Source organism: Etheostoma spectabile, chromosome 23, assembly GCF_008692095.1.
Source record: "Etheostoma spectabile isolate EspeVRDwgs_2016 chromosome 23, UIUC_Espe_1.0, whole genome shotgun sequence".
Taxonomy (NCBI): Eukaryota; Metazoa; Chordata; class Actinopteri; order Perciformes; family Percidae; genus Etheostoma; species Etheostoma spectabile.
This window is the reverse complement of record NC_045755.1, coordinates 22,007,703-22,020,550: the sequence shown is the minus strand read 5'-3', so window position 1 is coordinate 22,020,550 and position 12,848 is coordinate 22,007,703. Positions and strand designations below refer to the sequence as shown.

General features: G+C 40.1%; 1 protein-coding gene across 3 annotated transcripts in view; it reads left to right on the top strand.

The window, feature by feature from the left end:
• Positions 1 to 732: 732 nt before the first annotated feature.
• Positions 733 to 12,848, top strand: part of ipo8 (importin 8) — a 50,585-nt gene continuing 38,469 nt past the window's right edge. For 2 of the 3 annotated variants that reach the window (XM_032504863.1, XM_032504862.1), the window contains exons 1-6: positions 737 to 1,272; positions 5,420 to 5,501; positions 6,994 to 7,150; positions 7,523 to 7,681; positions 8,538 to 8,694; positions 8,851 to 8,940. In XM_032504863.1, coding sequence (XP_032360754.1) covers positions 1,189 to 1,272; positions 5,420 to 5,501; positions 6,994 to 7,150; positions 7,523 to 7,681; positions 8,538 to 8,694; positions 8,851 to 8,940 — 729 coding nt within the window. In that variant the 5' untranslated portion in view covers positions 737 to 1,188. Of the gene's footprint in view, positions 1,273 to 5,419; positions 5,502 to 6,993; positions 7,151 to 7,522; positions 7,682 to 8,537; positions 8,695 to 8,850; positions 8,941 to 12,848 lie in introns of all 3 variants that reach the window. The other variant, XR_004327673.1, reaches the window with a different exon arrangement.

Sequence of the window (12,848 nt, the reverse complement as noted above, 5' to 3'; positions counted from 1 at the left end):
CCTTTGTTATCTCCTAACCTATACCTACGCTCTCTGTCTCTGCTGATTGGGAATGATTGAGATTTCTCTTGGCACAGCTTCCAGAAGACTTACAAGTTTCAGACACGTTTCCCACATCATATCTAGGTCATCAAGCTCTGTTGGAGGCAACTGTGATTTGTCGACTCTGTAACACCTAGCCATCACCGGAAAACTGCTTCTATTTTTCTTCACTGGTCTCCATCCAGAACAATGGGATCTGCTGGTCCACTTCTTTATTTGTCCATGGGAATTAATTAACATTAGCCTACAAGATAAGCTCTCAGGCAGTTAGGATTTACCTTAGCTGTTTAGGTTTAATTACTAATATTAACTAGCATGTTAGTTAGCAGTAATTAGCCTGTACATATGTTAATGTTAATTAGCATGTTAATTAGCAGTAATTAGCTTGCGCCTATGTTAATGTTAATTAGCATGTTAATTAGCAATTAGCCTGTGGCTAAGTTCATTTTAACTAGCATGTAAGTTAGCAGTAATTAGCCAGTGCCTATGTTAATGTTAACTAGCATGTTAGTTAGCAGTAATTAGCCTGTGCCTATGTTATCACCTAACATATGTACGCTCTCCATCTCTGCTGATTTGGAATGATTGAGATTTCTCTTGACACAGCTACCAGAAGACAACTTTCAGACACGTTGCTCACGTCACATCTACGTCGTCAAGTTCAGTTGGAGACTGCGCAGTAACGCTCAGAGCGCACAGGAAAAGGGCTTCTAATAGCATTCAGTGGTCTCCGTTGAAAACAACGGCGTCACATTGTCCATTTCTTATACTGTCCATGACTATGACAGAAAAGAGGAGGAAGCCTGTAAATTGTCTGTTTACTTTGCTTTACGTCCACTGGTTGCCGGTAAACGGGGCAGGGCCATCGTCTTCTGTCAAGCTAGCCAGAGTTTTACAGAAAGAAAAGCGATTCTGCCTTCAGAATAAACGCACTACCGCTGCTTAAAAGACATTTTGAGTCTTCCGCTGATGAGCCATTTATTTTGAATGTATAGCGACCGGGACTTGTATATGTAACTCGGAGGTTTGACCCTGTTTGGGCCACAGTGAATGCTCAACGTTAGCTTAATATAAGGCAGAAAGGTAAGCTAACTCTACATGTATGTGATAGTAAAAACACAGAAGGAACCGTGGAATTGAACACATATGGATCCTAACCGCATAATCCAGGCTCTGAAAGGGACGATCGACCCTAATTTGAGGATAGCGGCGGAGAATGAACTCAATCAGGTAAGTGAGCTAAAGTAGTCGGTTGGTTTTTGTTTTGTTTTTTTCAAAGGGACATGGCATTAAAGAACGGACCGAAATGATGCCATGATTGGAGGATGGAAGGCCGTTTTTTGGTGATTGAGCGCGGCTTTGGCCTGGTGAGAACCCTGCTTTAAGGGGGTTTATGTCAGGCATGGACCACTGTTACCCACCACAGACTGTAGTTCTCCTCACACACAGACTGTAGTTCCATACACACACAGACTCAGGCAGCTGCGTCGACGAACAATAGGAGTCCGTTCTGACAGCACGAACCATCAGGAGCTATGGTGGCAATCCAAACTTTCTCACGTCAACACTGGAGTTCACACAAACACTTTTATAGAGCTCTGCTGCTGTATCTATCTATCTATCTATCTATCTATCTATCTATCTATCTATCTATCTATCTATCTATCTATCAGGGCTGTGATAATATGCTTTTTACCCGACATGGGTTTCTGTTGCGATTGTCATTTATTTAACAAAAAAGTTGAATAATACACTTCAAGAGACAATATCATGAGACATTTCTAAAAATTAATTGTTTCCTTAAAGAATGCATCAGAAATAAGTCAGTCTGACATTTGTTTCCTGTGTGAAGAAGTAATATGGATTTTCAGCATTTTCTGCTTTTGATCTGTTTTGCTGGAAACTGATATGATGAAGTCGCCATCTGCTGTAGCCTAGCGTAGAAATACATATATTTAGGTGACTCCATTGGTTAAAAAGAAATTGATTATAAATCACATATATACATGGATCGATTTTTCACCCCTAAAATACATATTTACACAAAGCTGTCTCCCTTCCATCAGGAGTTAAATTAGTAGCGTATTTTTTGAAATATTTTGATTAGTTGTATTTATTTATATTCTCTCTTTTTTTCTTGTCGTATTTGTGTCCCCTTCAATTACTCTAGAATGTAATATGCATGTTTATTGCCCCACGAGGAAAAAGAGATAACAAAGACAATTTAAAGTGAGTTAACAGTAAACAATATAACAACAAGCTTCTAAAGATACGGCGGCTTAAGCCTGTTCTTCACTGGTTTCATCATACTTGAAGGACAGGAGTCTTCATGTTTCAATAGGTAGTCCTAAATCTACAGAAAAAAAACAACTTCTCTGGGGTACCACAAGGGTCACTTGTTTGACCAGTCCTCTTTAATCTGTACATGCTCCTGCTTGCTGTTGTTGTTAAGAAGCACAATTTATCCTACCAGTCATATGCCGATGATCAGCTTGGTTAACAAAAATTAGTAAACTGTATAAAAAAATCGAAATTACTGGATGTCCAAAAAACTTTCTACAGCTAAAGACTGAAATTCTCGTTGTTGGTCCTAAAAATCATAGACAAAAGATTTATTCACACCTGGATTCACTGGCCCTCATTTATCAACCTACGAAGAAACCAGCGCAGATATGAGCGCAGAAAGCATCCTACAACAGGCTTCACGTAGAATTTGTGAAACCGTGATTCGTATCACACCGATCGGAGCGTAAGAATGGTCGTACATTGATAAATGCAGCGTCTGGAAACAATTGTAATTTAAATATCATGCCCCAGTATATTCTATAATAGAAGCGGCACTTTCCAGAGGTGGAGATTGAAACCCTGACATCTCAGGTTCATTTGCAGTAACGTGTGTCCTATTTGGCAGCCTAAAAACTGGTATTAAAGGCTGTATAAAGAACTATACAGCCTTATAAGAAGTGTATAAAGAATTCAGAATGGAAAGACATCACCAATGCGGTCAACAGTGTTGCTACATTAAAGTAGACTCCAGCTGAAGTTTAATTTATACATCCTTGACATACGTATGCTATAGTCATAATAGTAATATACAGGCTTATATTGCAATCTCTTAGGCCTACATGTAGGTTTACCTATATTTAAATAAACACACGGTAGCAGAGTTTAATTTTATTTTATTTTTGTTCATCAGTCAAAGCCAGGCAACCATGAGCTGTGAGGGACAAAGCGTGTCCTACGGCTGAAAACCTGAAGATAAATAAAAAAAATGTTGTGCATCGTCATGTTTCCTGTATTGAACATCCTTGCCAAACTTAACACTAGGATATATCTTTTAAAAGCGAGGAGTAATATCCTGTCTCCTTGGCGTAGCCCCCAGTTGGGGCTGTGCTGGACCCTGCTCTCTGGGCATCAGGTCAGCGGCTCCGTCACTACATCTATGGCGCCCTGTTTTCCTGCGCGATGTTGTGCAGAACCCCACAGGCTAAAACAATGTTGCAGACGTTTTCTGGCGTGTATAGAAGGGTCCCCCCACGGATGCAAGACAGAGCCATCTACCCATAATCAATCCAATAGAGCGCTCCACCGTGGCCCATGTGTGTACGTGTGCACTGTTCTACCGGTGCATAGAGGTCTTCTAAAGGAGCCAGATCTGCCATTGCTGATAAGTGGTCAGCTGAAGAATTCTCCTTCTCCTGTTACATGCTGCACCACAAGTCAGACCAGACAAGAGATTTAAACGCATTCTACGCTCACGTTCAAATTTATAAATGCCGGGCTTTGCATAGGTTTTTAGGTCATACACACGTTTCGTAAATGAGGCCCACTGTCTCTGAAACACCCTGTGACACCCTACAGTGCCCAGCTACACCATGAACTACTACAACTATTCCTAGTCACCGTTCCATTATCTTTATTGGGACTGTTATTGCCGCTGTTCATTACATCCCCAACCGGCCCCGTCAGACACCGCCTACCCTTAAAGGGAGTTCTTCCTTGCCACTTTTTTAGATGAATCGTGCAACCCTAATTGAGTTGTTTCTCTGGCATGGCAGCATTATGGTTCTTTAAGTTTGAAATCTTTAAACAATTCAAACTTTATGCCATCTCCCTTTCAAATGACAGGTTAGAGATTAGGTTGACCTGGAGCAGTGCCCGTTCAAAACGTGCCTGTTTGGTAGGGCCCGATTGCTTGGACTGTGGTAACGCTGCTTGCAGCTGTATACTACTGACTGTGTACTTCTACAGTCTCCTTCTTCAGAGGAAAACATCATACTACTACAAGTTTCAATGGCTGTTAGCTTCAAAATCAATACATCTGTGTTACCAAAGCATAAGAACAAACATACATATAAACAACAAAAGTAAATACATCTGTTATAATAATGCAAGTAAAAATGATCCCATGAGATAATTAACAAATTCTCTGACTATTCCTTAAAGGGTATGTTGAAATAATGTTTAAAAAAAAAAAAAAAAAAAAAAAAAGAATAATAATAATGATAATTTATACAATTTTCTACTTATTTTGCCTTATATTGGGGCAGGAGAAGACAAATTTAACTGCTAGCCATGCTGGGCTTTTATTTTTCCCTAATAAAAAAGGAAGCTTTTTTTCCTCAGTGTAAGTTTGCGTTTTTCAAATTATTGATGAGTAGAGGGACAGAGACCCTGTGCGGTTGGCAGAAGAGCCGTGGACTGTGCTGCTCTGAGCATCATGCTGTGTGTCTGCCTGGCATAGCCAGAAAGACATGAACTCAAAGGGAGGGGGCCCCGCATCACCCTCAAGGTAGTCTATATCCAGGAAGTTCCACTTGCGGGACAGCTCCTGTGGCCAGATGCATGTATTTTCGCCAATGCCCTTTTCCTTCCGCTTTCTTCTTGTTGGAATAATAAACGGGCATCATGGAAGTTTCTGTTGAGAAAAAATAAAGAACTTACTGAGTAACATTAATGGTGTGAAGATATTCCAAAAACTCCAAAATGTTAAGTTATGTTATGCTCAAGTATCTCTCTGATCTCGTGTCAGCTAACGTTAAAAAATGTACATGTTAAATTAATGGACTGAAATATGCAATGATAATAATGATGCGGTTATTTCATTGACAATTAGTTGTTGTTGCGTTCTTAAAAATACCACAGATGCAATTATTATCTCTTTGTCGGAAATTTCTCTCAGCGGAAAATACATCACCTTAGTGGAGAAAGATATATGAAGGTATATTGCAAAATATTATTTAATTGTAATTATTCTGGTGTCTAGACAGCAGGTTCTCTGATTTGACATTAACATGAATGCAAATTATACATCTATTATTATCTGTCCATCTGTCCTCTGCCAGTTGTTTGACACTGAGTCTGCTGTGTGTTTCAGTCGTACAAGATCATCAACTTCGCTCCGACGCTGCTTCAGATCATTGTGTCGGAGCAGGTGGAGTTCCCTGTTCGTCAGGCAGGTAGGACTCTTAGCTGTGGCTTTGCATCTCACTGCGGAAAGTTTTTTTTGGTATGATGTACAGGTGTAAAGATCCATCAATCCTCAGCGATCCAATATCGTCGGTACAAAGTGAAAATATCAATACATATCGTCATATTTAAAGGGTAACCACTGGTTCCAGTATTAAGCGAGATCGCTGCAGTTGGCAGCAGCAAAACAAGCTACAATGTAAATTAATAGGGCAATTGTCCAGCTTGTATTTAGCGTCACAAAAGTGCTCGTTTTACGACTGACACGCTCAGATTAATATTCTAAGTGTCTGACAACATTATGGAAAGGATTTCTAAGAAGGTCGACCCTTCTGTTAAAGAGTAAGATCCTTTTATTTTACATAAATAATTGGTGAAATTGCGTTTGCTAAACCCACCAGACACCATGTAAATAAACAGTAATTTTAGCATCGTAAACTACGCTACATTCAAAGTAGACAAAAACAAAATACGAAAAGACATTTTTGGTCATCTTTCCACCCTTCCAACCATTACAACTTTAGATTTACATGTGAAAACATATTGGCTCTATACACGCTAAAAGTATTGTATTTTTTAAATAGAGTCTGGTGGGTTTAGCACTAGCGACCTCAGAGCTGTTTTCTGGTTACACAGAAAGGTCTCAAAGAGGTTTTAAATGTCTATCTCGTAAGCATCCTTTCCATAATTTTAGTCTGTCAGTGGCAAAATTAGCACTTTTATGAACCACCAAATTTGCTGGTTGGTTTGTGTATAGTAGCCATAGCAACACACAGAGCTGACAATAAGCTGTAAACAGGCAAGAGGCCGTAAACTGGACGTAAACCACAGTAAAAAAAACTATAAAATGCTATATTCTGAAAAGGCCTTATTCAGAATATCCAACCAGAATATGGTTTTTGCATGACCTGTATCAAATTCGGAATAACGTCATATTTGGATTAGTAGTGGAATATTAGTGTGCATGGATATATACTCCGTTAAGTGTGTTTAAAATATATGAGGTGTTGTTCGTGACCTGCATGTATTTTCATGCGTTGATTATTTGCTGTCACCTCAATTACCTCATACGTCTGGTGTTATTCTGTATTGTTCTTAATGACAGCAAATCCCAATAAAACACCAAAACCACCAACTTCAACTTTCTATCATTTCTAACTTCCCTACTCTGTCTGATGCTCTCAGCTCCAAGCCCATGGGTTCCTACTAAAGATGTGACTCTTTAAATGAACCTCACTAATAAAGTGGCTTTAACATTTAAAAAAAAAATTGGCTCAGTGTACTAAAGAGTATTATTGGAGATTACATTTAACAGCGGATTAATCCACGTTAGGAGCATGGAGCAACAATGGAGCATGTTAAAGATAACAGAAATGTAAAATATCACCACAATAATCTTTTGAATCCAGTCTCTGTGATTGAAGATCAACTGGATAGATAAAGTTCACAATGATGTCTGTATGTGACTCCCTTTGTGTGTAGCGGCCATCTATTTGAAGAACATGGTGAGTCAGTACTGGCAGGACAGGGAGCCGTCTCTGGGCGAGGTGATCTTTCCCTTCAACATCCACGAGAACGACCGGCAACAGATCAGAGACCACATAGTGGAAGGCATCATCCGCTGTCCAGAGTCCATACGGTACACACACACAGACACACAGACAGACAGACAGACAGACAGAAGTTTCTGCAATTTATAGATAGATTAGAGTCCATATGATACATATACTGATCAACAAATGAACAAATGCCTTTTCACACTGATGTGTCCAAGCCTGACCCGTACATAAGTTTTAAAAATCTGTCCGAACCCGGTGAGGCTTTTTGGGTTTGGGTATCTGTAATCTAATGTGGACGCACCAAGAGTTTTGTTGTCACTACTTAGAATTCCTCGTAGGGGATAGAAACTACGCACTATTGCATTAAAATGAACCAAACAATAAATACAGTGCATGCCCCGTACCGTGACTGATACAATAAATGACTCCATATGTTTTTGTACTGTCCGTAGCGCCCAGTTGACCATGTGTTTGCGAGCCATCATCAAGCATGACTTCCCCGGCCGCTGGACCGCCATAGTGGACAAGATTGGCATGTACCTGCAGTCTCAGAACAGCGGCAGCTGGTACGGCAGCCTGCTGGCTCTCTACCAGCTGGTCAAAACATACGAGTGAGTAACAGTTTCAGTTACATTACAACTACAGTTTTAAAATAAGGGTGGTTCAGTGATAAACTTCATAAGGCTTATGACTGAGAGATTAAGACTGAGAGAATAACTCTGTATTTAAATCCCTGCAATGTTTCCACAAAAAGTTTTCAGACTGGTTGGTAGGCCTCCACTGTTATTTTCCACACAGCAAAAATAATTAATTTCAGGAATTATAAACCCTGGACAATTATAGGCCTGTTTGCAGATTATTTGTATCAGTGTTTTATTTGCCTGATAACGTGAAGTTACTGAATTTAAAAGTGTTCTACTTTGGCTCAGCTACAGCTCTGTGTCTGCCCCTCTGCTTCAGGGATTTAATGTCCCGCCTACAACCTTATCTGACTCTTTTACTGAGTATTACGTTGAAAAATCCTAATTCATTAAATAATTGCTTAAAACATCTTAACTATGTTTTCTGTTTGTAACATTCCAAAATCTTAATTTTGACTTTAAGATTTTCATTTTCTCTGTAAACGCATATCAGTTCCAAAAATTGGATATCAGTTTTATTAACTACTGATAATCAGTATCGAATTTGGCCTAGAAAAACCAGCAATGGTTGATCCCTAGTACTAATCAAGCCTCAACCTCCACATACAAACATCCTTGTAATTAGGAGGACCGGTCACATTTACCTGCATAAACACCATTTTATGTGTGTTTTGCATGTGAGCCAATGTAAACTATGACTACACTTGAAAAACTGTGGTATTTTTATTTCTGCCTGATTGCCAAACTTGGTATGTAGTTGAGAAGCGTTATGTTTTTGTGATAATCCATTTCTAACCCGCCGTCATTGTTTTGTGTTGTGCTTCAGGTACAGAAAGGCAGATGAGAGGGAGCCGTTGTTGGCAGCCATGCAGATCTTCATGCCCAAGATACAGCAGCTCATCAGCCAGCTGCTGTCGGACGCCACCATCTTCTCTGTCCTCATCCAGAAACAGATCCTCAAGATCTTCCACGCTCTCGTACAGGTGCATCTGCGTGTGTGTGTGTGTGTGTGTGTGTGTGTTAAAAAGCCAGTGACCGCAACTCGTATTAATAAATATGAAACGTATAAGAAAATGTACTATGGAAGTGACTGTGATGATCATGATGGTGACAGCTTTGAACTTATCGTTGTCCTGCAGTACTCGCTGCCTCTCCAGCTGATCAACAACACAGTGATGACTCAGTGGATGGAAATCCTCAGAGCCATAATGGACCGAGACGTCCCAGCTGTAAGACAGACACACACACATACACATACACACACACACACACACACACACACACACACACACACACACACACACACACACACACACACACACACACACACACACACCACACACACACACACACACACACACACTGATTTGCATGATTTTCTTGGACCTTGCTAAATTTTAGCAACTCAGCAGATAAAATACCTGTAACACTGTACAATGATCCATACAGAAAGTTACATGTTATCATTAATCTCAACACTGTTCCCTGCTTCAGTGAGGGGAAAAAGTATTTGATCCCTTGCGGATTTTGTACATTTGCCCACTGACAAAGAAATGATCAGTCTATAATTTTAATGGTAGATTTATTTGAACAGTGAGAGACAGAATAACAACAAAAATCCAGAAAAACGCATGTCAAAAATGTTATGAATTGATTTACATTTAATGACGGAAATATGTATTTGACCCCACTATGAGTACTTGGTGGCAAAACCCTTGTTGGCGATCACCGAGGTCAGACGTTTCTTGTAGCTACCTTCAGCTCCCGCCACAGATTTTCTATGGGATTACGGTCTTGAGACTGGCTAGTAGGGATTAACCGGATACTCGGCTGAAACGAGTATCCGGTACGGATAAAGCACTTTTTTTGAGTACAATTATTATAGAAGTAACGCGAGTCAGTGTCTGTGCTCGGATTGAATAAAACTCCTCATTTGGTGGCAGACTGTATCTGCGTTCTGTGATAGGCTAGTCACAGGGCTAGTCACAGTGCCCCTCCCCTACACAATTCTGTGATAGGCTAGTCACAGTGCCCCTCCCCTACACAATTCTGTGATAGGCTAGTCACAGCGCCCCTCCCCTACACTATTCTGTGATAGGCTAGTCCCAGCGTCCCTCCCCTACACACATACAGATTCCTTGTGTTGCTGTGTGCTGCTCAGCTCTATGGAGGACCAGGTCTACCATATTTAAAAATAAATACAGAAATAAATAAATGCTCAATAAATAAATAAGCATACAATTAATTGCCCCAAAAAATACAATAAACAAATAAATGTAGGTAGAAATTAAATTATACAGTGAGACATAAATGTATATATCTCTTTTAATTAGCTTCTTTATTTATTCACCTTTGTAATAATTACCTTATTTATTTATTGTCCGTTATAATCTTCAACTTTATTTATTAATTACTTATTTTTTAAATGTATTTATTTCTGTGTGTGTTTAAATTTGTTGTCTGTTTTATTCTTCCGTTGCATTTTCTACCCTATTTATTTTCACCCTTGGTATTTATTTCTGCCTGTCAATTTTACATTTCTTCATGCATTCCTGCCTCATTATGCAAATGAGGAGGGGCGGGTCTTAAGGAGTCAACTTCTGCCCATTGGTTGGTTAGCATTTTACTGCATCGGTCGAATCTACATGCCACTGGCCACAGTCACAACAAAGATGGCTACCTATGATGAAGTTGTCAGTGAGCTGAGGCATTTAGCAACTGTTTTTGAAAACAATGCTAACGTTATAAGTATTGACTTTATCATTTTTCATTTAGACGCTCTGACAGAACGTGTGTTTCAGTTAGCGGCACACATGGACACAGATGTCGACAATGTAGTTTTTCAGAATCTGGAGGAAGCGGCCTATCTTCTTAACTCGGTCGCTAACGTTAATCACACACCTGGGATAGCTGGTCGCCCTGCTTATATGCTGCCTGTGGACGCCGTGGAAAAAAATGATTACACTGATCATAAAAAAATTAAGTTAAAAAAAAAAAAATTATATTGAGTATGAAAACTCTTGTTCATTACATTTTACTTCATAATTGCAACCGTATGTGTATTCATTGTTGCAAAACTTGTTCTGTATATAGTTTGTTTGTTACCATGACAACACCATTGATCTGAAGCTCGATGCTGTCATATAAATAGTTTTCTAATCAGCAATAAATATAACAATTTATGATCAACCCATATCAATTGAATGCTTAAAATAGCATATTGGTTAAAGCCCCGCCCATTTCAAGACAACCCTGACCCACTTCCGGGTTAAATCCTGTCCACTTCCGGGTGAAATTCTTCCCACTTCCGGGTTAGGCCCCGCCCAGTCCGAGTACAGATACGGATACAGATAATTCATGTGGGAAACAGATACAGATACAGATAATGCTGTACTCGCTCATCCTTACTGGCTAGGCCACTCCAGGAACTTAATATGCTTCTTCTTGAGCCACACCTTTGTTGCCTTGGTGTGTTTTGGGTCATTGTCATGCTGGAATACCCATCCACGACCCATTTTTAATGCCCTGGCTGAGGGAAGGAGGTCCTCACCCAAGATTTGACGGTACATGGCCCTGTCCATTTTCCCTTTGATGCGGTGAAGTTATCCTGTAGCCTTAGCAGAAAAACACCCCAAAGGCATAATGTTACCACCTCCATGTTTGACAGTGGGGATTGTGGTCTTGGGGTTATAGGCAGCATTCCTCCTCCTCCTCCGAACACGACGAGTTGAGTTGATGCCAAATAGCTCCGTTTTGGTCTCATCTGACCACAACACTTTCACCCAGTTGTCCTCTGAATTATTCAGATGTTCATTGGCAAACTTCAGACGGGCGTGTATACTGTATGTGCTTTCTTGAGCAGAGGGACCTTGCGGGCGCTGCAGGATTTCCGTCCTTCATGGCGTAGTGTGTTACCAATTGTTTTCTTGGTGACTATGGTCACAGCTGCCTTGAGACCATTGGCAAGATCCTCCCGTGCAGTTCTGGGCTGGTTACTCACTGTTCTCCAGATCATTGCAACTTTACGAGGTGAGATCTTGCATGGAGCCCCAGGCCGAGGGAGATTGACAGTTCTTTGGTTTCTACCATTTGCGAATAATCACACCAACTGTTGTCCCCTTCTCACCAAGCTGCTTGTAGTCCATTCCAGACTTGTGTAGGTCTACAATCTTGTCCCTGACATCCTTGGAGAGCTCTTTGGTCTTGGCCGTAGTGGAGACTTTGCAATATGATTGATTGGTTGCTTCTCTGGACAGGGGTCTTTTATACAGGTAACAAACTTAGTTTAGGAGCCCTCACTTTAAGAGTGTGCTCCAAATCTCAACTCGTTACTTGTATAAAAGAAACCTGGGAGCCAGAAATCTTTCTGATTGCGAGGGGGTCAAATACATATTTCCCTCATTAAAATGCAAATCAATTTATAACAATTTTGTCATGCTTTTTTTAGATTTTCTTGTTATTCTGTCTCCCACTGTTTAAATAAATCTAACATTAAAATTATAGACTGATCATTTCTTTGTCAGTGGGCAAATGTACAAAATCAGCAGGGGATCAAATACTTTTTTCCTCACTCTAACTCTTGTTTAATAATATAAAACTATCTAAAGTTAATTCTTGTTCATTTTGTTTGTTAGATCATTGTTTGTTTTATGAAGTGTGATGTTATTAATCCATGATTTGGGGATCCTAAACACACTGTTCAGATCTCATCTGAGCAGATTTCTTTCATTCAAACAACTTTTACAGACAATTTAATAAAAGTAGTGCAGTGCCCGTTGAAAATGTTCCTGTTTGGAAGGGGCGAGTGCTTAGCCTGTGGTATTGTTGGTTGTAGAATTCATCAAAACCAAATTGTACCCCAGAATTACTTACAGAAAAACCCCAAACCACTTCACATGCCACACCCCTGTATACCCTAGTACTAACTTACTGATTTACTTGACAGAGAATGTTGAAAAACAAAATATCCCAATGAAAATGTGGAGTAACCAGACATTAGCCTCATTGACTCATGGCAGTGTGCTAAGAGTCAAAGGCGTAGTAGTGCTCCTTTGCACATTTTTGGGTTAGGGTATTTCCATTGAATGCCAATGTCCGCTGCTTTCTTCGCCCTTCTGGTCGGGCCCGCGCGTCCCAG